The sequence below is a fragment of the Seriola aureovittata genome, chromosome 19 (genome assembly GCF_021018895.1).
Source record: "Seriola aureovittata isolate HTS-2021-v1 ecotype China chromosome 19, ASM2101889v1, whole genome shotgun sequence".
NCBI classification, from domain to species: domain Eukaryota; kingdom Metazoa; phylum Chordata; class Actinopteri; order Carangiformes; family Carangidae; genus Seriola; species Seriola aureovittata.
The window spans coordinates 2,183,122-2,206,626 of record NC_079382.1 but is presented as its reverse complement, the minus strand read 5'-3'; the positions used below and the strand labels follow the sequence as shown (position 1 = coordinate 2,206,626).

Sequence of the window (23,505 nt, the reverse complement as noted above, 5' to 3'; positions counted from 1 at the left end):
AGTCACCTGGGTGTGCACCAGGAAAAACAGGATGCAGGAGTTGGTTAATAGTTAGGCAAGAGCAAAATGATTGGAAAACAGGATGCACATACACACACATAGCCATCTGAGGTATAAAAGAACATGTCTCGTTCTGTGTTTGGGTTGTTTTTGTTTCAGACAGCGAGTAGGGCCGCTGTGAATAAAGAGACTCCCCGCTCTGACACCTGTGTCTTGACTGTCTGATTCCTTTTTCGATCCACCAATTCTCACCACAACAAAGACAGCGGCATGGACCGATAAGAAGAGACTCAACCCACATTGTATCACTTTTGTTCTATGTGAGAATATGAAAGACTGGGTCAGGAAGAGGTAGAGTGTCAGACTTTGTGGACTGGCACAACTGCATGTTGTCAGGGAGAGATAGTTTGGCCCAGAGCTCTGTAACGATCTCCTTTTTCAAATGCTATTTTGCTGTTAGCTTTAGTAAATGCTGGGAAACTCAACAGTAAGTACCAGTTTAAAACAAATTTTAGCAAGAATATTAAGAAAACAGAAGCTTATAGTTACAACAGTGACAGTTTAATTATTTGCGTGTAGATATAGTTTAGATACAAGTAAGATTAAGCTGATGAGCAGATGCTAATAACGCATTTTGCTACGCTATCATTAGCTAGGAGAGACTTAGTAGGTTAGCTGACATGTAACTGCAGGGCTGTTACTGGAAATCCGATCAGTAGGTTGATGTTAAATAATAGATGTTACGTTGAGCACAAAAATGTTATTTGTAAAATGCTAATACCTTTGTGGAAAAATCAATTTCTTTAAACTTCAAAGTCAGAGATTGGTTGTTGACTTGAGAAGTAACGCAAGGAGAGGTCAACTGTCCCATAGTTGTAGTGACACATTCCCGTCTGTGGGAGGTGCTGTAACCTTGAGGCAAAAGAGGTTGTTTAGACTTGGAATTTATCAGAAAGCATTAGAAAGCACATAATGACTCGTCTCTCACACCATGAAGTTAAAAAAAACCTGCTGTTGTCAAAGAACTTTAAAAAAGTTATTTAACACCTCAAACTAGTTTGTGTTAAACAATTGAAGTATGATTTTTCATTTCAGAAACTTTTATTGGGGGCTCCAAAATCCTTAATAAGTATAAGGTGTTTGTTGCTTTGTTTTTGTACTAAAAGAAAACTGGAAAAAAAATTGAGTTTTCGAAAAAAAATGGTTTGACTTAGATGTCACTTTACATATCACAAGTGGAACATGACTCTTCAAAAGCAGAAATACATTTAATGGTAATAATAGTCACATTGTGCTTAAGGTTAAAAAAAAAAAACATATCACAAAACTGATTTTATGGCTGCAGCTTCATATATTTGTTGTCTTTGTGAATGTAAAAAAAGTAATATAAAGCTAGAGCAAATTAAAGGTCCTGAAAACATGCATGATGCAATCTTACTTACAAATTTTCTTTTTGTTTTTCTCCAATTGGAAGTGGGCAGAACTCAGAAGAAGGTGATAAGCCAATTAATAATATAATATCTGATTAAAGTGAATAATACCTTAAGGTGTTTTGTTTAATGTTAATTGCTGTGTGAATATTTCATGATACTGAAGAGTACAAAGAAATTAAAGTACAGGTTTTCAGGAGCTTTAAGCTGAAACGTATGTATAAAAAAAACAATCAAGCAATTAAATCAGATTAAAGAGTTAGTTAGAAATCATGCTGGACAATGTCTCAGATTATTTTTCTGACATTGTGAAATACACTCTTTTTATGCTTTATCAAGCGTATCTGTCTGAAGATGTTTGCTGTTTCGTGAAGTTGATGTAGTCATCTCCGCAGGTGATGATACTTCTCAGCGAGCTCAGGAGCAGTGCGTCAGTATCATTATCAACATGGATTTCTTCATGATAGTTCTTCACAGGGAAGATGCAGTTCATCGGAATCCCCACTTCTGCACTGAGCTTTTCCATCTGAATTTAAAAACAACAACATGTTTTTTACATACAAGGAATTTGCTTTGGCGTTTTGGTGCACATCATTAAACATTGTACGAGGAAAAAATAAAAGGTAGGATATGATTCACAAAGATTCATAAGATTCACAAACTCCTGTTCAGCGCTCAGGACAATCGAGACTTTTGTGCTTACTCCACCAGTTCAATCAGCTGGACCGGTAATTATGTTACTAAGTGGATCAGGTATTGGCTAGACATGACAGACCAATCATGTAAGTTAAAATGAAGGAAGTGTCAGGTATTACTGTGAAACTCATTTTGCAAATGTGATACTTCCAACAGTTGAAAAAAACGATCCGTATGGTTCTCCTCCGACGTCAGGGGCGTTTCTAGACCCCCTGGGGGCCCTAGGCAAGAATCTTTGTTGTCACGGTTACAATAATAACAACGTGGTTACCTTTGTCGAACGGTCATGGATAATACAAACTATATAAACTGTTACTTCCACATGGGAATCAAACACTGCTCTCCTGTGTCGTATTGTTGTGTTTTGTTGACCCATCAATCCACCACAACCTCCTCCTGACGTGGACTTTGTCGCTCTTCATACTACGGAATCGCACTTTTCCCTTTGCTCCTGCCATAACTAATATGACCACTAGGTGTCGCCTAACAGCAAAACATAACCATGGGTCATGCTGCACAAACGATCTATGGGCTCGTTCTTTTGCAGGAAGACAATCTCGTTACTTCAGGAGTCATGAGTGCAAAATTCTCTCAAATTGTCCCTTTAGTCTTAGCAGTACTACTTGTGTCACTTTTTGTGTGTACAGGTGAGTGCAACACCACGGATGGAAGTGTACACCATTAATCCCATTTGAACCATTATCTCATCCATCACTTGTTTATGACAACAGGCTTTTTGCTTTTTCATTTGGAACAACCTTCTGATGTGGTAATACATCATATGATCTAGTTTGTTTCAAGCATTTCATTCTTACATTCACTCATAACAGCTGTGTGTTATCTGTGTGCTTATTAGATTGATGCACTGTAATGATGTCATACTCTATAAATTTTTGCACAATATAACAATCATTTTCTTAAGTCCAAAATTATGTAGAAAATTAAATTAATAGGATTGTATAACTTCACACATAAAGGGATTATCTTAATCAAGATAGAGAGGTTTGTAGATTTTAAGTAACACAACTTGATCGATACTTGGAATAGGAAAGAAAGAGTCTGATCATGCTGATAAATTGAAAATATTGTATGGTATGTCTGATTATTACTTATTAAACTTACTTGTTTCTTTATGTACTCGTACTTGTACACATTCTTTAAGTCTTCTTTTACTTCAGGACAGGCTTGGTCAATTTTGGTGAGAAGGGCGACTTGAGGAATCCCTGCAAGAACAACAGGCAGAAAACTGACATTAATACAAAGACCACTGCTGCTTTTCTCTGTCAGTGAAGGAAAGCACAAACTACAGGAGGCAAGTGTTTGTTACTCCAGAGATTTTAAGTAGAGTACAACATTAAAATGATGCTTTCAAGCAGAATGTGATCTAAAAAGTCATTGCAAAAAAGAATAAACAATAAAAATCTCCGCTCTCACCCAGGTCACTGGCTGCTTTTCTGATCTCCAGAAGTTCCTTCACAAATTTGTCTGTTAATAGAGGTAATGTGTCGGCACAAATGACAAGAACCAGAACATGCACTTTGTCGTTCAACTCTGGGAATGTTTTGTAGAACGCATGATCCTCTGATATCTGAGACACAGGATTGAACTGAAAAACAAATTTAAATCCAGTTAAATGACAGTTGCAATGTGTGTAAATAAATATATAATTCAAAATAATCTGATCTCTGAAATATGCAAATTTTGCAGCAACTGTACCAGATAACCATCCTTTATGTGTCCCTTCAAAGCCAGTTTGACATCATCCACAAGGACACCTTTGTTTGGACCCAGACCCATGATGTTGTTGAAGACAAAAGGGTAAAAGGTGTTGGGGCTTTCCTTTTGGATCTTGTAGGTTGTGTACTATAAAGCAGTATGGAGAAGTGTACAGTTATTATGATCACTATTGTGTGTGTTTGTGTGTGTGTGTGTGTGTTGGGGGGGGGGTTAAGCATATAGTATATAATCTGGAATGTCGGTGACTGACTGAGTGATCATATTTCCACTGGTCTTTTGCTGCGTGTCATCCCCTCTCTCTACCCAATTTTCCCATCTCTCATTCTCTCTCTGTCAATTGTAATATGTAATATGTAATTGTAATATGTTAATGTCCAACTTTACAGCAGAAATAAACATGTTTACAGCTTTGTACAAAAAACGGTTTTGGTCTCTATAGGTAATTTCCTCCTTCGTTACAACTGTACGGGGGGTGAATTTTTACATAACTCACCTGTTTAAATTTTATTAAGGCTTAAAGTTCTGCATAAATGAGGGCGTGCCGCTTTGAGTGACAGCTGGATGAACGAATGCTTGCCACAAACTGGCATGCACTAAAGTCTCAGCTCACGTTCCACGCCTCTTTGACTGTTTATGGATTAGCCAGGAGTTCATCGGAGTCAGGTACTGGCAAGATGGCGGCGGAGAAACAGCCAACCTATGGGTGTCGTTACGGACGTAACATCCATCTTTAGCTTACAGTCTATGGTTTTGACCTGCTCTTGTTGTCTGTTTGACTGAACAATGCTAATTTTACTGACTGAATGTTGGCGTTCTCGTTCTAAACCAGGGTTTTGTTACTGCACTTTATTTTCTTCCCACTGGAAAGACAAAAACATCTGGAAAGCTCTTTGTACACCTTCAATTAAAAGAATACAAAAATGACAATACTACTAAGTTTTTTTTAAAGGTTTGCAAACTTTTTTGATGTAACAAAATGAATTTGCAGTGTTTGCTTTATTTATTAACACAATAAAAATGTCTTCATACCTTTTTGGTGAAAGAGTCATGAGAGATGTTATCTGCCAAAGCCTGAATGTACATTCTTCCTTGTAACACACTTTGAACTGAGTTGATGAAACTGGACTTTCCAGCTCCAACCGGCCCATGAAGAAGAATCCTGAGCTGCTGACCTTTAACCTGAGGTTTGTAGTTCTTCACAAACTGTAGATCAGTCTGTTTGTCTCTGCTCGGGAAAGGAAACGTTACATTATAGAGTAAAATATAATTTTACACAGAGTTGACATTTTCTTTTTAATAAGTTTCATCAGGACGTCACAGAACAAGTAATAAACAGAAAAAAGTCAATCAGATGTTGTACATTTGTGCAGCTTGTGCTGTGAAAGATTTTGTTGAAGAAGCAGCAACTGACGATGCAGATACTTACTGCCAGTTTATTTCTCTCCATGGTTGGCTGAGAACTGAAAAATGCACGACACATATTCAGATAAGACAGAAGATTATGAAAAAATTCAGTCATCATGCAACAATGTGTAATTTATCCAAGAATAAGAACTATAGTATTTTTCTTAAACAGTCTTACTTGGAGGTTGGGATTTGGAGTTTTCTGCTCCCATGGCTGGAGGATAAACAGTTACATACATAGTAAAACTCTGAACCCATGTGTGAATGAATTGTTTGGTTTTTGCCTTAAAGTAAAATGTGCACTCCCTGCTTGAAAAGCTGTAAAATCAGCCAATAAAGTATCAATAAAATATTAACACCCCATATCCTGCAACAACAAGAGGACTAATTTCAGTCAAAGCTTATAGAATAAAAAAAAAAGATGATCTTTTTTGGTGGAATTGAAGTATTAAAGACCACATTATTGAAAAACATAACAGCATCAATTAAAATGGTTGAAAATTAAAATACATGTTGACTAACATATACATTAGAATAGAGTTTAATCACTGTTATGTCTATAATAGTCGGTGGCACCAAACCAAACACATCAAAATTAAACATGATCAGAAAAACTATTAAAACTATTAACTGACATTTTTCACCAACAATTACACTAAACAGATGTCGGTATTTAAAATCGTACCTGTTTTGATGTTGTATTGGAACAAAGTGAAAGATAAAATGTCTTTGTCCTGTGGTGAGTTTGGCAATATATGTAGCCGTCAGTCACGTCAACACAGAAATTAACATATTAAATGATCCTCCCCCTTCTATTTGCAATTGCGTTTTGAAGATGTCTCCTCAGATCATGAACCAAACATTTTCACTTTTGTTTTCATCACGATGTTTGTTTTGAGAACACAGAGCTAAATAACCATCTCACAACCACCACAGGAAATACCTCCCATTACAACCTGGCAATAATGATATTAATAAATCAGTTAGCGCAGTAGCAGTTTAACAGACATTTAGGTTCTTCCCACAGAAGTGTGTTATGCACACCTTTCCTCGTAACACAGTGTAGCAAAGTGTGGGACATTGATACTGTGGTTTCCATACATACTTCTATTAACAGTCAAATTGGCTTCACTTTCTTCATACTTGAGGCGTAGAAGCAGTTTTATGTTCGTAAACTTGACCACAGTGTGTGATTAAAGACTCAGCTCCTGCTATTTTACTTTCACACCACATAATATTATAAACTCCACCCGCCTTCAGAGTACATTTTGTGACAAAATCAAAAGAGCTGGTGGTGGACCTGAGGAGGAACAAGGCATCAATAAACACTGTTTCCATCCTGGGGGTCAGTGTGGACACTGCGCAGGACTACAAGTACCTGGGGGTCCACATTGACAATAAACTGGACAGGACAAAGAACACTGAGATCCTCTGTGAGAAGGGCCAAAGAAGTCTCTACTTTCTGAGGAGGCTGGAGGTCGTTCAACATCTCCAAGAAAATGCTGAGCATGTCCCATGAGTCTGTGGTGACAGCATTATCCTGTTTGCTGTTGTGTGCTGGGACAGCAGGTTGAGGGTGGCGGATGCCAATAGTCTCAACAAACTGATTGGGAAGGCTGGTGTCATTGTGGGGATGGAGCTGGACTCACTGGCGGTGGTGGTGTCAGACAGGAGGATGCTGTCTAAGCTACAGACCATCCTGGACAACACCTCCCACCCACTCCACAGTGTGCTGGTCAAGCACATGAGCACAGGAAGTCATTCCTGCCTGTGGCCATCAAACTGTACAACTCGTCCCTCTGAAGGTCAATTCAGAACCAATAGACTGGCCTTGGACTTAATATCACCAGACATTACCTCATAATTTATTATTTATGTATATATATTTTATCTTTATAACCTACTTCATATTTTCTAATCTTTGCTGAGGAGCAACTGTAACGCAATCTAATTTCCTCGTTGTCTCTTGCCATTAGTTCAAATGTACCCAACAGAAGTTTTATGAACTCTTGTATTGAGGATTGAAAACCACTGCTGGTTGAACTAGAGCATCTGAAGCTGATGTGTCTGTTTTCTCAAACACACTAAAGCTGGACTGAGAGGATCTAGCTAACATGTAACAACCGGTTTACAACAGCTAATGGTAGTTCGTAAAAAGTGACATGGTTTACTATTCTTACAAGTGAAAACAATAAATTCTACTTCATATCTCAGTTTTTTCCACTATAGGATACAGGTAACATGTACATATATTTGGATATTGATTTTATTTATGGTCCTTGACCAGTAAGATTCACTGTTGGTCAAAATCTACATTTTACATTTTTCTCTGCTTTTCTGTAGGTGGGTTAATTTTTCCTCAGCGACCTGGTTAGATGAAGAGAATTTCAATACGTAAGACATTCATCTCCAACACACACAATGAAGGTGCGGCTCATTTTCCTACCCATCTGCGTGGTGCATGTTGTGAGCCTTGGCTTTATCTTGATATGTTGATGTTGCTGTGGTTTCCTGTCATGGGCATTGTGATAGTTGTGGAAGTTTAATTAATGAAAGGTAATAATTATCATACAACAGTATATACTATGTCCTTGCTGTAATCCCTGTCATTCCCTGAACACTTAATGATTATTAATGTAATTTGTAAATCTGTTGAAAATTGTCCTGTAATTGTAGTGACACATTCCAGTTTGTGGGAGGTGCTGTAACCTTGAGGCATTTATTTATCACAAAACATTAGAAAACACATAATGACCATGTAGTTAACAAAACTTGCCATTGTCCAAATGTCCAAAATGTTTTCATACCTTCTTGGTGAAAGAGTCATGAGAGATGTTATCTGTCAAAGCCTGTATTTACATTCTTCCTTGTAACACGCTTTGGGTGGAGTTGATGAAACTGGACTTTCCAGCTCCAACCGGCCCATGAAGAAGAATCCTGAGCTGCTGACCTTCAGTCTGAGGTTTGTAGTTTCTCAGAAACTGTAGATCAGTCTGTTTGCCTCTGCTCGGGAAAGGAAACATTACATTATAGATTAAAATGTAATTTTACAGAGAGTTGACCTTTTCTGTCTCTGACATCAGGATGTCACCTAATGTGGAAACGAACAGAAAAAAGTCCATCTGAACTAGTACATTTGTGCAGCTTGTGCTGTGAAAGATTTTGTTGAAGCAGCAGCAACTGACGATGCAGATACTTACTGCCAGTTTATTTCTCTCCATGTTTGGCTGAGAACTGAAAAATGCATGACACATTCAGCTAAGACAGAAGATTATGAGAAATGCAGCCATCATGCAAAAATTTGTAATTTTTTCATACGTTGTTTTTCTTAAACAGTCTTACTTGAACGTCTTGGAAATTTGGAGTTTTCAGCTCCCATGACTGGAGACAAAAACTGTTACATACAAAATCTGAGCCCATATGTGAATAAATTCTTTAGTTTTTGCTGTGTGAAATGTGAAATGTGCACTCCCTGCTAGAAAAGCTGTAAAGTCAGCTTATAAACTGTCAAGTACAACATATAAGACATTGCAGCCTCACTGACTTCAGCAACCATTTATTACTTATGACAAATGCTTCCATATCTTGCAACAGTAAGATGATTTATATGAGGTTATACCAAATCCCCCCCCAAAAAAGTGCTCATATTTGGTGGAATTTAAGTATTAGAGACCACAATATTGAAAAACATAATGTAATGTCAATTAAAATGGTTGAAAATTAAAAGTACATGTTGATTAATACATTTTCTCAAAACAGAATTTGAGGTTTTATTAGCTACATCTATCACAGTGGGTGACAAATGCATCCAAATTAAACATGAATACAACACTAGATATTATAACTGCTACACAAATACAAGTCATTTTGTCATGTTGACATCAGTTCTTAACATAATCATATTTTCTTTGGTTATTTTCTTCTGCAGTAAACATGATATCTATAAATCGTACCTGTGTTGTTGTACTGGAACAAAGAGAAAGACAAAATGTTTTTGACTAAGTGTGTTAATATATGTAGCCATCAGTGATTTCAACACAGTATTAAACGTTAAATTTTCCTCCCCTCTTCTACTTGCATTTGCATTTTGAAGAAGTCTCTTTAGACCACAAACCACACCCTTTTACTTTTGTTATCCTCAGGATGTTTTTTTTTTTTTTAACAGCTATCTGTTTGAAGACCAAAACATCCTCACAAACCCATCAGCACTTCCACACTGCAGCCCATTTCCTCGAGCAAGATGTCCTTCTGTCACAGTCTGTAATTGGAGAGAGCTTATGACTTTGTTTGTGTTTGCTCTTTTAATCTGTTTTTGTGTGAACATCGTGTGCTGTGCTGACACCAGTTTCACTGCGGCCTCAAGAGACGGTCCCAACTTGGCCACGCACAGCCACGCACTCAAGACCTCCTCCCCAAGGACGCACGGAGCTGTGATTGGCCAGTGCACAAAAGTATAGGAGTAGCACCAAGGACTGTGCGCTGGTGCCCCCTGTTGGTTATCCCCACACTAGACAATTTTTAATTCCCTTTTTCTAATTTTCTAAGGATAGCCCTCTTTTGAATATAAAGTGTGTGTGTGTGTGTGTGAGTGTGTGTGTGTGTGTGTTAGTGTGTGTGTGTGTGTGGTTTTAAACGTGTCAACATTTCTCTAAAATATATTTCTGAGAGGGCTATTGACATGAAATTGTCACCAGATGTCGGTAACAAACCAAGTAATCCACACATACAAAGAAATCAAAACATATGTCCATAAATAAGTTATGTGTAATAAAGTGAAAAGACACAGGAAATAAGTATTGAACACATGAAGGAAAAGAGGTGCAAAAAGTCATGGAAAGCCAAGAAACCAGCTGAAATCTGTCAGTATTTAGTAAAGACAGATGTTTTGATTTTTTTTGTGTGTGGATTACTTGGGTTGTTACTGACATCTGGTGACAATTTCATGTCAATAGACCCATCAGAAATATATTTACTGAGAAAAATGTTAACGCGTTCAATACTTATTTTCCCCGCTGTATGTCTTCACATTGTTTGTCATTTTCTCACTTGGAGTGAGTTTGTTCTCAGGCTTCATTCATGTCCCACATGGGTCAAAACAACATTCTGTCCGTAAACAAACATTTGAGAAAGTATGTAGACCTCCTGCTTGAAAGACACCTGTTAACATCTTTTATAGAAATGATAAAGAAGTCTATAAAGATGCATGGAACCTGTCTTACCCACAGATATGGTCATCGCTTCACTATACAGACAGCATTCAGGAAACCCTGGCTAATTGGCTGACCCAGATCCATTCAAAGGATGCTGAGTGATTCAGGACATTCGCAGATTTTCTGCGTGCATGTCAGCAAGCCGTGCCTCGGGTTAAAGGCCTCGACATTTTAAATGACTGAAGAAATCAGTTTGTTCAAAAGTTACCTGACTGGGCAGCATCATGGAGGAAGTCACTCAAGCAATCAAAGACGCTGGAATTTTGTCATCTGCATGTCAATGGAAACAGCTTGTCTGAAATCCTAATGCCTCCTTTCTTACTCTCTTCTAATCAGATACACCTACAGAGAAATGCCAGCTTAAGGAAAAGAAGTTCAGTGTTCATACAAAAACAATTGAGACTGAGAATCAAGCATAGTCAAGGACAGCAGGAAATGGATCACCATGGACAAGATCCACAGGTTTAAGGTCCTTCCAATAAGAGGAACCCCCCCCCCCCACCCCTCAAAATAGAAGGTATACCATATCTGACTGTGCAGCACTAAACCAGCAGAGGGAGGAGAAGAGCAGGAGTGAGAACAGCATTCATAAACATGTTAACAGTTATGTATTGCATGATGATCAGGGAATGATACCAACGCCATGGAAAAAGCCCAGTTATAAAGGAAGGCCTAGTGATGATGTAAGGGACAAAGGACAAAATGTAGGAGATAGAGTGTTGCAGTGTTGAGTGATGCAGGGGGAAATGGCAAATATTGATGCTGGGGAGATATTATATATTATTTCATATACTATTTCATAGTGGAAAACCCAGCAGTCCTGCGAGGGGGAACGAGCAATGATCCAGGCAAAATTGGCTAATGATGCAGGTATATAGCCATAGCAATGATGCAGGGGAAATGGCTTTTTTTTTTTTCTTTAACAATGACAAAATAATGCAAGGGAGATGCCATTCATGTTAAAGAACGCTGGCAACATGCAGGGGAGAAATGTTGCATTGATGCATGGGAGATAGCCATTAATGTGCGAGTATAAAACTGGCAACGAAGCAGTTCAATAATAGCTATGATGCAGGGGAAAGGCTAATAAATATGCGATGATGCAAGGACAAATGGCCAAATGATACAGAGGAATAGAAAGCATGATCATAGAGGATGATGAGGACAGAAACACCAGCACCAGGATATGCATTACTTACATGACGATCAGGGTTTAAGAGCTCTTTGAGCAGCTGGTACTGAGGCGGAGTCAGACTGTATGTAGATGGAGAAGGCAGAAGAAGACTGCTGAAGAAATTCCTTGCATTGCCGCAGAGGTGGCTGCTCCTATTCTAAATGAATGACCTGAGTAATATTGAGGTGATAAATTGCATTTAAGGAGAACTTTTTAAAAATGATGCAAAAACCATAACTTTGACATGGGATTGTTGCCTGGGGTTATAAAAAACGGAGATGGTGAATTAGTGGAGGGTCTGATGCGAATATAATTTACAATGGCTTTAAAAGGACAAAAGGGAGACTTGATGCGAGCTATAACAATAGAAGAAGACCCCTTTGCTTTAGAATGCTCAAGGAATAAGCCAGGGTGAACACTAGGTCAGAAAAAGAAATATCTCTACCAGGATTGAATAAATTCAATGGGGAAGTGAATTTTCCAATTCTTAGAAAGCCATAAAATGCTAGTAAAAATGAACTAATCAGAAGGCAATAAATACAAGAGGAAAACAGACCCTTGCTTAGGACAGAAATCATGTTATGAAGAATAGGCAGTGTGGCGGGGTGTCTAATATCAGGAACAGAAGGGAAACATTTGGAAATACCTTTCAGTAGCAATTTTATTGCTGGATTGGCAAAAAAGCTTGACAAGCCGGGATCAAAACACCAAACACTGAAATCGGATCCCATCAAGCAAGCAAGCCATGAGTGTATTGAGGCTTGAAATGGCGAACGTCGGTGCAATAGCAGATGAAGGCTCATATGGCGTCGATAAGTACAGGTTTCAGAGGAATGAACAGAGCGTTTGACACAGAACTAGGAATGCATGGATTGATTGTACAACCAAAGGTTAGTTTAAAGGCAAAATAAAGCTTGGAGTTCCACTTTATGCCAAAGAGGTGCCACTGTGATGCATGTATGGGGATGATTTTGAACACATCTGTGATGTCTGCCTTGGATAGCCATGCGCCCTGACCTGCTAGTTTGATTAATTTTAAAATCGCATTATCCACGGCCGTGAATCAAAGGGGTCAAGCAAGTAACCTGTCACGATACTAATTAAGGCTGGACCCAAATTCAGCCAACACAAGGGAGACGGTGAAAAATGCTTAATAAAGAGAAGAACTTATAAAAACTGGGGAACCAACCAAACAGGAAGCAGAAGCACGAGGTAAAACAAGGAAAATCCAAACAAAATCTCAAACATAAAATGCATGCCATGGTAACCCATGACATAACCTTTATTGAGTTCCTTTTGCAGTAGCTGGGACACAGTCTCAGGTTCTTTTATGGCAGACTGGAGGTTTTTTGCCACATGAGTGGAGTCTGGGGATGAAACAACCCCTACACGGAAACCCTGAGAGAGGTCAGTGAGCAGGTAATCTGTGAATACTTGGGATGAGTGGACAGTTCTGCAGCCTGAGCCTGGATGTTTATTGGTGTAGAAGGATGATCTTTTAGGATCTTGTTGACGAGGGTGAGCCAGGTGACCGGTGATTAGCCGGCGGGGGCACACCGAACAAAGATGGGCTTCTTTGCAGCTGCTGCAAATGTGGAGAAAGACGCAGCTTGGGTAAGTACAGACATTTTCATTGAAGTTACTGCAAATGGGCCCAAGGGTTATTAAACAATTCCACCTTTCAGCCACAGCTGTTGGCCATGGGGTGAAGAGGAGGGGCTTGTGAGGGCATGGGCGGAGCTGTCACTGGCTGTGAAGCTGGTGGTGAAAACGCAGCCGAGGGCAGAGGGAGTCTGAGTGGCCTAGATTGCCGCAGGTTGAGCAGGAGGCGGCTTGAGAACCTCCAATGAGCATGAGAAGTATCTCTGTGTCCAGGATTGACCAACTTAGGCGGATGTTGGACTGAGAGATATACCGAGCTGCCTTGCTAGAAAAAGCTTTGTGGTACTGTTAGTAAATGTTTCTCCCGTATCAGAGATTTAGATCGCCAATCAGAGCCGTCTAGTTTGATCCTTCTATCGGGATAAACGGAGCAGATTACGTCTCTGTATATCCCGAAGGCAGGTGGGTTTACCAGGATGTAGACGGAGCCGAATGACAAAGTCGATGACAGGAATTCAGTCCGGAGAAGAAGACTGGAAAGTCTTGCAGAGAAGGTGAAGAACAATCTGGCGAAGAGTGCGTGAACTGGAGGGGCTTATATAGTGGCTTGATGAGTGGCACACAGGTGAGCTGAGTTGGCTGATGAGATGGGCGTGGCTGGAACTGTGACAACGCCAAGGTCAAAGGAAGGAGCCGAACTTGATGGCCTTCTTTTTTGTTGGGAAGTAGGTGGCTTCCTGGTACGCTTATGGCTGCGCTGGATTTCGGCAGGAAATGGCGGCTCTTCTGCAGGGGGTGGCGAGTCATCGGCTGAATCGCTGCCAGCGATTAGGCTTGCCAGCTCGCGCAGTTGAGCTAGCTCAAGCCCTGGGGCAGGAGAAATGCCTCGGGCCCGTAGCTCGGACTCAAGTAGCTCGGCTTCTCTTAATGCTAGAGCCGATGGTGGATGCAAAGCTGGCGCTTTTCCGCTGAGACTGCATCGCTTCTAGCAGGAGGTCGCCACCGGGGTTGAAATCCTCCAGGGGATCTGATTCAAAATCCGACATGCTTTGGCAAGTGAGGATGCAGCTGAATAGTAGCAGATAAGCAAAGACCGCACAAAAGGTTCTTCACAGTGCTGAAATGGCAGCTGATTGACAGTAGAGAGAGAGACCATTTTTAAAACTTGACAGCTTACAGGTGATTGGCTGATGGCCACCGTGTAAGGTTGTGATTAGGTGGAGATGCGAAGGAGCGGGTGGCGCTTATAGATAGCGGGAAACGTTGCTTGTTAATTAGAAGGCATGTGCAAGGGCATAGTCTTCCTGACTGAACTTTCGCTAACGGTCATTCGCTTTCTATCCACGACCAATTAACTGTTCGCTGCTTGCTCCCCTTTTACCTCTTCATTCTGCTAACGCTCAAAGACCAACAGAAAGAAGTGTTATTACATTAGTAGACACGGACATGGTGGACACTGACTGGACAAGTCAGTTCTCAGTTCCTGTTGCTGGTCAGTGAAGCTGCTGGCGCTGGTAATGTGACAGCTGAGGGAGAGTTAGAAGCAGCACGGCCCAGTGTGGTAAGAGCAATATGTCACTGCATCTTTGTCACTGAGGAATATTAAATAAATGCAAATGTTATGTTGACGTTCACACGCATTTGATTTTGGTCACTTTACACTACTTCTCTGATGCAAGAACACATGAATTGAAATTGATATCAATTTATGTATGTCACATAAAAGCCCCCTTCTTTTAATTGATCAAATGGCAGTTGCAATAGTATTATAGTATTAAATTGTACTAGCTAACCCACCCCCTGAGGATTACCATTTTCACCACCCATGAGTTTGCACCCCTGAATAAAATAATGCCAAATAAATGCTTAAAAAACATTTTCCTTTGTTCCTTGTTGGAAGGATTAAAAGTTAAAAATGTGAGCTTAAGCTGGTACGGTTATTCCAACCTGATGTGGAATAGCTACCATTGTACACTTCTCTAAATGAGATAAATCAAGGGTGATTTCACACTCATGATATCAACACAATCAAACTTTCTTTTACCTGTTTGGTGAAACAGTCATGTGAGGTGTTGTCCACATTCTGCCTTTTAAGACACCGTGGACAGAGTTGATGAAACTGGACTTTCCAGCTCCACTCGGCCCATGAAGAAGAATCCTGAGCCGCTGACCTTCGGTCTGAGGTTTGTAGTTGTTCACAAACTGTCTCTGCTCAGGAAACATTACATCACACTCAAAATACCATGCCAGAACTGAGCAGTTAATTGGGATATTACTAAAAGAGATAAAAAAAGACTTGTTGTGCTTCTACAGTTTTCTGTTACAGATGTTTGACAATTTTTTATTCTGGATGCAAAACACATTCACCACCAGTTATTTCACCTCCATGGTTCATTGAGATCTGACAGGCAGAAGACAAAAGTATAAAGAAATAGTGTGAGATCATTGTACAATATGTAATTTTCAATGAATGGTTTAGATCTTCAGTGAACTTTCGTGGAGGTTCAGCAGCAGGTTTAGACTTTTTTCTTCCCATTGCTGGAGAATAAAACATTCGCCCTTAGCTGTTTATAATGAAACCCCTTGATCTTGTATGTTGACTGTCAATTTTACATTAATAATCAGTTGAAGAACCGTCCTACCTTTATAGTGCTGGCACAAAGAGTCTGAGCTTTATGACTGATCCTAACAGCCACCAGTAAAAAGTGGAATCTACATACAGCATGAAATCCTCTTCCCACTCCAGTGTTTAGTTTCACTTTTATCAGATATGTGACTTGAGGGAAGTTTACACAATTTTTTTCAGACCACACAGCAGTAACATTTTGAGCAGACTGATGACTGTGTTTCTTTTCTGTTCTTGTGACCCTTTAAACACGTGACACATTTTCTCAGAAAAGATTTTTCCTTCCCTTTTTTGGATGTTTGTTTTATTTTAATTAAGCAGCACCTTTTATTTTATTTTACTTTTTTTTCAGACATTAAAGGGTAATGCCCTCAGCATCACAATGATATTGGTAAGAGGAAGGGGATTGGCCCTGTTGATGGAGCAACAACATTTTGCTACTTATGTTTATCAGACTGTGGGGAAGGCTGAAGTGAAAGTCAAAAAAATGGGATAATTTGTCCTCAACTTGATATCATTTTATAATCTTTTGATGCCATTCCATCGGTTATTACTAAGGTATTATAGGAGGAGTGCAGTATTTTAATCCATGTAATGAAATACATGAGATCAGTATTAGATCAGGGTGGTGTTATTGTGACTTAATTTGTTTTCGGTTGAAATGTTACTGCATTTTTGTTTTATCTCTAAAGATTTATGGTGATAGGAAAAGAGAGTTCAGTCTTAAATAAAGAAATTACTGCCTTCTTACTGCAGGGGCCACTGTAGGTTAAAAAACACATACACATAAATAAATACAGAGTTATACAAGTTAAATTTTACGTTTATAACTTTAAACTACTGTTTGCACACTGACTATATGGAGGTGTGTGCATATGTGTGTGTGCATGCACAAGCACATGTGCGTATGTGTTATAACACTGTGTGCAGCAGCCTCTGTTGCTCTCTGCTTTTTGCTGTAATATTCAATTTTGTATTGAGAACTGCAGAATTTCATTGGTATTGGTAACGACTACTACATTTCTGGCATGTTGACACACACAGCAAACCCTGCTACACACATGCCTCAACAAACTTCCAAACCAAATACCACACAGCACGAAAATAGTGCAGTGAATCACAATTATGCACAAGACTCAAAAATAGTGTTTTTCTGCATCAGCGTCTTACAGTCTTTATTAAAGCTGTGATGTAAAACAGACTCCATGTTTATTAAAGCTGCAACATTCTGATTTCAGTCACTCAGCTTAGTCAATTGTTTTTATTAAATGTAATCTATATTTAATCAGGCAGTCTCATTAAGATTAAGATCTTTTTTCCAAGCACAAGAAACAATCACAAGAACAAAATATGACAGTTCAGCGAAACCAAAAAGTCTATTTGACATTAGCAGAGGCAGGATATTTTAGACACATTTACACAAATCTCACATTTCTGGAAACATCTGGATCTCTACTTTAACTTAAAATAAAGTTGTTTGAAAAAAAAAAAAGCTGCAAACAAAACACAAATGCGATTGTGGTCTTTTGTCACACAATAGTTTTATGAAATTCAGCCATCGTTCTTTCAGCGAGCCTGTCTTAACATTTAGCACATATTTTGTTTATTGAGGAAGTCATCTCCAAAGGCGATGATGCGTCTCAGGGTGCTCAGGATTAGAGTGTCAATGTCATTGTGGAGGTGCATTTCTGAATGGTAGTTCTGGACAGCAAAGATGCAGTTCATTGGAATACCCACGTTTACACTGAACCTCTCCATCTGCAAATCACAAACATAAAAATCACAACATCCCAGTTCATAAATTACAGCTCGCAGCTTTGTGCTTAAATACTGCAAATGTCTTTGACGGAATGAAATTATACATCATCTTTGTGCAAACTCATTAAATGAATAGTAATAGTATACCTTTGCCTTTAGCTTTTTGCTTTTGTAGATGTTCCTTATATCTTGTTTAATCTCGAGGACGGCCTTATCAATTTTGGTGAAAACGGCCACTTGAGGAATCCCTGCCAGAAGGAAACACAAAACTTGAGCGTGAACAAATTACATTTAAAATACAGTACAATCAGGCTGACCACAGCTGATGTTCTCTGAGGACGGAAAAAACTACGGAAACCTGCAAGAGAGACAAGAATAAAATGGTGGTTTCTGCCCTCACCCAGTTCACTGGCTTCAAGTCTGATTTCCCGTAGTGTCCGAGCAACATTTTCCCCGCACAGATCGTCTGTGCTGGCATCAATGACACAAACCAGAACGTGCACTTTGTCGTTGATGGTCGGGGACTCGTTGTAGTACGGATCCTCCTTCGATAACTTATAGACATGATTGAACTGAAAACAAAGTCAGCTATAGTTAAATGACAATTGCAAAGATCGATATAATGAAAAAACTGATGACAGTTTCTTTAAAAATACTTTTAAAAATACAGAAACTCTACCGTGTAACCGTCTTTCACATGTCCCCTCATCGCCCGTTTCATATCTTTCACATGGACTCTGTCATTGGCGTTTTTCATACCCATCATGTCATTTAAGACAAACGGGTAAAAGGTGTTTGGGTTTCCCTTTTCGATCTTGTAGGTTGTGTACTGTAAAACACGTGGAGAATTGTTATTGTGCCTGGTGCCTGTCGGTTTGGTTCAGCTTAAACTGTGAGCAGAACAGTGGTGGGGTTAAAGGTGCAACTCTCTTACAGTAAGTGTCAAGCCTTTGACTATTAATGAGGCTGATAAGGATGAGTTGTTTTGATTACGCTAATGCTAGCCATCACAATTTGGTTGTAACATTAGGGTGTTAGCGTTACTTCCACGGAGTGCAACGTGAGCTAGCTTGTTATTGCAAATTTCACCTCTATAATAAAGTTACACTACAGTTTGTGATGTCTCATGATCCTTTATTAGAGTATCTTTGTCCAGTATCACCACCAGCCAGGAGGCATAGTATGAAAGGATGGGTAATATATGGACACCGGGATATAATAAATACTGTACCACATGCTAAAAGCAGACCACCAGATAAAGTCGTAGTGTAAAGGTTGTTTGCAAAATACCAGTATTCCCAGTCTGAGCGACTTTCCAAGCTATTACAAACTGCTCATTAAGTAACAATAGAGATTTTTTTCTATTTTTCTGTCTTTTTAGTTTGTGACTTAAATCTCAGAGTACATCCAAGTTTTTGATTTTTATCATAAATTTACATCTTTAATGTTGGAATATCTGATGTTTTTTTGCCCCTGATAGCCAGGGCCGGAGGCATATTGTTTTCGGGTTGTTTGTCCGTATGGATTTACAGCCATCCGTACATCTGTACATCCCATTCTTGTGGACACAATATCTCAGTATCGCCATGATGGAACTTTTTTTTATATTTGGCACAAACATTCACTTGGACTCAAGGATGAACTTGAGTGATTTTGGTGGTCAAAGGTCAAAGGTGACCTCACAAAACAGTTTTTAGTCATAACTCAGGACCTCACACCGCAATTATGACACAATTTCACACAAATGGTTCATATTTTACATGATTGGATAAACAGGGATGTAATCTGAAACTAGTCTAAGTGGTGGATTCAGACAACCGCAAGGAAGTGATTGTAAAAAATTTTTTTTACCTATAATGGCTCTAATATTCTGTCATACAATGTAGTTTGGAAAGTTTAAAAGTTAACAATGTGGGCTTAATAATTATATTAACATTTCCAACTGTACGACATCACTACTACTACTACTACTACTACTACTACTACTTCAACACTATCAAACTTTCCTAATACCTGTTTGGTGAAACAGTCATAAGCAATGCTGTCCACCAGAGCCAGTGCGCTTATTCTGCCTTTTAAGACACTGTGGACAGAGTTGATGAAACTGGACTTTCCAGCTCCATTCAGCCCATGAAGAAGAATCCTGAGCTGCTGACCTTCGGTCTGAGGTTTGTACTTGCTCACGAACTGCAGATCAGTCTGTTTGTCTCCGCTGAGGAAACATTACATCACACAAACAAAAACACATTGCAACTGAGCAGTTATTTAGGATGTTACTGAAAGAGGAAGTGAATTCAGGATGCACACACACTCACCTCCAGGTTATTTCCCTCCATGCTTCATGTAGAACTGAGAGGCAGAATAATGTTGACATTCAATGAATGGTTTAAATCAGTGGTCGGCAACTGGTTATTTTCCATAATATGATTTTTTAAATCTTACATCACATGCTGGACTGACAGTCCCTAATTTAATTAGAATGTGAACGACAGACACAAACAGTCACAGCCCCACACATATGAACAGTTGCAAAGTAAATTCCACTTGCATTTTTATCAATCAATTTCGTAAATTGGCCTTGATTATGTTCTGTCCCGCCATCTATTGGATTAGAATAAAATTGGCCCAAGGCCAAACTTACTTGGCGACTCTGGGTTTACATCTTCAGCAGGTTTAGACTGCTTTGCTCCCATTGCTGGAAAGTAAACAGTTTACATTGAGCTGTTAAATTAAATCACTTTGTTTCAGTCTTAAACTAAGCCGACCGCACACCTCGGTACTAAAGGTATAAAGCAACTGACCAATACCTTTCTAATGTTATATTACACTGTAAGTTTATGATAAATAGTCAAATATATATATATATATATATAATGTTTAAAGAAATGATTTTGCTTCTGTCTTTAACCAAACACCTGGTTGTAGAAGTGTAGTAAAGTAAACTGACAAATACATTTAATATTATATTACTTTGAAGGTTTAAAATAAAGACAGTAATTTTAGCAAATATTTATATTTATGATTCAAATTGTTGTACAAACAGAACAGCTAAAGCTAAATCTCCTAACAGTGATCCCTCTGAAAACACTCAGTCTGCTCTGTTTACTGTCAATAGTCCTAGTCATTCTTCTTTAATCAGTTTTACGAGCATAAACAAACTCAACCATAAATCCAACCCCAGACATCATAACACCGTCCTACCTTGTGTGTGTGCTGATAGTAGACTGATCCTAGGAATGTAAAGCAGTAGCATTGGAAAAAAAAATCATGTAATTTATATTCATTATGAAATTATCTTCTCACTACCTCCTTCCCACTTTAAGTTTCATTTTGACCATATTCGCTGCTTACGTGAAGTTTACCTTAATTCTCTCAGACCACACAGCAGTTTCATTTTCAGCAGACTGATGAGTGTTTTTTTTTCTGTTCCTGTGATTCTTACAAACTAAGACATGGCACATTTCATCAGTTGTTTTTTTTCCTTTTTTACTTGTTTGCATTATGTTTATAGGGCATCAGCATTTTTCTTATATTATGTTGCAGTTCACAATGAGGCTACAAACACATTTTATCATTCTGCTAGTCTTATCACTCTAAATCCTCTTTTTAAATTTGGATCAAGTTGCATATTTCAGATTTGATGACATAGATTCCTGTCGGGCTATAGACTGAGATTTACATTTAAAGGGTAAACACCACGATCTCAACATCATAATGATATTGGTAAGAGGCGGAGAAAAGGCCCTGTTGATGGAGCAGCCAGACAATTTACTACAGCTGTTTATCACACTGTGGACTGACTGTGGAGATGGTTATGGTAAAAGTCAAATAGAACAGGGTCATTTGTCCAATGGAAGTAACTAGGCTCTCTTTAAAAAGAACAAATTCCATCGGGTATTACTGAGGCATTATGGGAGGAGTACAGTATTTTCTCAGTATGGGATCCAGGTAGGAATTATTGTGCCCTAATGTGACTAGATTTGTTTTCAGTGTAATATTACTGCAGTTGTGTATTAAATATAATGATAGTTCAGAAAATTAAGTATCCTACAGTCATAAATAAAGAAATAACTGCCTTCAGTGAGGGGTACTGGTAATAAATAAGTAAGTAAGAAAGTAAATAAAGAAATAGATACAGAGGGATGAGGGTAATATTCAGAGCTAGTAAAGTAAAGTAAATTCATGAGCAAATAACCTGGATATTCTCTGAGATAACTGAAGCGGTACAACAGTATATGGAACATGTGTCCTGCTGAACCACAATTCCCATTGAATTGTCCATAGATGTAACCAGCAATGCTCTTGCACCGTGTTGTAGTTCCTGATGCACAAAAGCTATCACCTCATCCACATTCTTTCTGGCAGAAAGAATCCTAACCCTGACCAAGAGCTTTTGTGCCTCAACCTAACCAAACTGCCCCTGAAGACCTTTTACCATTCGCTTGAATGTGAAAGGAGGGCTGCACATTTAATTGAAATATAAGCGAAATCGCAATATGGCAAAGTGCAATATCCAAATCACAGCAATTTTTCTTTCGATAAAAAGGTAAAATGTGTCACATTGTTGTCAGGCCGAGACTCAAAGCAGGACTCGGATGCAGAGATATTCAAAAACCAAAGGCTTTTATTGAATTCACTGGAGACCTCAGACAGAGTGACAAACCAATGGCTATGAAAAAACTAGACACTAGACTCTGAATCTTAACAAAAAACACTCCAGGAGGAGGAAAAAGGAACTACTCAAAAGAAACAAACCAATAAACACAAAACGCTCCGTACTGAGGAAAAACCTGACTATAAAAAATAACGCAAAAAAAGTCTACTCACGCTACTAAGCGGAGGATCTAGAATAAATAAACAACTGAGCTATATGAAATGAAAATCACTCTTAAACGAGGAAAAACAAAGATCTATGAAAATATGCTAAGGTAAGAACTACAAACAAAAATCACTCTTAATGAGGAAAAACAAGGGGCAAAATTTACAAACAAAAAAAATCACTCTTCTCGAGGTTCAGAAAGCTTACTTTGGCGACTACTGTGGCTGTGGACATGGACAAAAGGCTCGGGTGCAGGACGAGGACGAAGACACTCCGGCACAAGACAAGGGGAACACAGACTATTTAAACACATGGAGGGAAATAGGGGACAGGTGGAAACACTTAGGGCAATCAGACTGAGACACATGAGGAAGGGCAGGTGACCTGAAACGAGAGGAGAATTACTTTTCAAAATAAAACAGGAAATGACAGCACAAAACAAACCCAGGACAAGACAACCTCACCACGGCGTGACAGCATTGTTAGGATTGCATAAGTGTTGTGGTGCTACAGATACAAATCACATTCTCCAGATGAAAAGGAACATGTTTGTTTGGTATAAGACCAACAAAAATAACATCATCACTTTTATACTTTTTTTCCATTGAAAATGAAATGCAAAAACGACTATTCTAACTGAATTCCAACTTGCAATCGCAATATCTGCCACAATAAATGCACTATGTTTTTTTTTTTTTTTTTTTGTCATGCAGCTCTTTGTGAAAGTGCTCTTGGACTTTTTAGACCACGCTGTATATTTTTTTACTTTCTGTTCTGTCATGTGATTTCTATTAAAGTGTAGGTTGAGACATGGTCTGCTACAGAAGATAAGGACATGTGCTCACACCGGATATGTCTCGTGCGATTTGAGCTGTCATCTGAATTGCGCGTAACTTGTACAATTACAGCTTCTCATTTCTTGACCACATGGAAATGAAAGCACAAATCAGCTAAATCAGATAATCAACTAAAATAACAGCACGTATTGAACTACATGCTGAGCGGTTATCAGGTGCACACAAACACAACCGTGTCTGATGTAATTACTT

General features: G+C 38.9%; 2 protein-coding genes across 3 annotated transcripts; both read right to left on the bottom strand.

Moving 5' to 3' along the window:
• Nucleotides 1–551: 551 nt before the first annotated feature.
• LOC130187492 (interferon-induced protein 44-like) lies at nucleotides 552–6,075 on the bottom strand. 2 transcript variants are annotated; one of them, XM_056405162.1, is made up of 8 exons: nucleotides 5,953–6,075; nucleotides 5,446–5,481; nucleotides 5,290–5,323; nucleotides 4,893–5,091; nucleotides 3,843–3,989; nucleotides 3,561–3,732; nucleotides 3,249–3,349; nucleotides 552–1,956 (listed from the first exon to the last, which is right to left on the bottom strand). In XM_056405162.1, exons 2-8 carry the CDS (start codon nucleotides 5,477–5,479, stop codon nucleotides 1,765–1,767), a joined length of 879 nt encoding a protein of 292 aa, XP_056261137.1. In that variant the 5' UTR covers nucleotides 5,480–5,481; nucleotides 5,953–6,075; the 3' UTR covers nucleotides 552–1,764. The 2 variants fall into 2 exon arrangements, with proteins under 2 accessions (XP_056261137.1, XP_056261138.1); XM_056405163.1 differs by having other exon boundaries at nucleotides 4,893–5,088.
• A 10,971-nt stretch (nucleotides 6,076–17,046) lies between these two features.
• On the bottom strand, nucleotides 17,047–20,330 carry LOC130160741 (interferon-induced protein 44-like). Its single transcript, XM_056363434.1, has 7 exons — nucleotides 20,279–20,330; nucleotides 19,953–19,986; nucleotides 19,651–19,849; nucleotides 18,317–18,466; nucleotides 18,038–18,209; nucleotides 17,785–17,885; nucleotides 17,047–17,637 (listed from the first exon to the last, which is right to left on the bottom strand). The coding sequence occupies exons 1-7, from the start codon at nucleotides 20,328–20,330 to the stop codon at nucleotides 17,467–17,469; spliced, it is 879 nt and encodes a 292-aa protein (XP_056219409.1). The 3' UTR covers nucleotides 17,047–17,466.
• Between the last annotated feature and the right edge of the window lie 3,175 nt (nucleotides 20,331–23,505).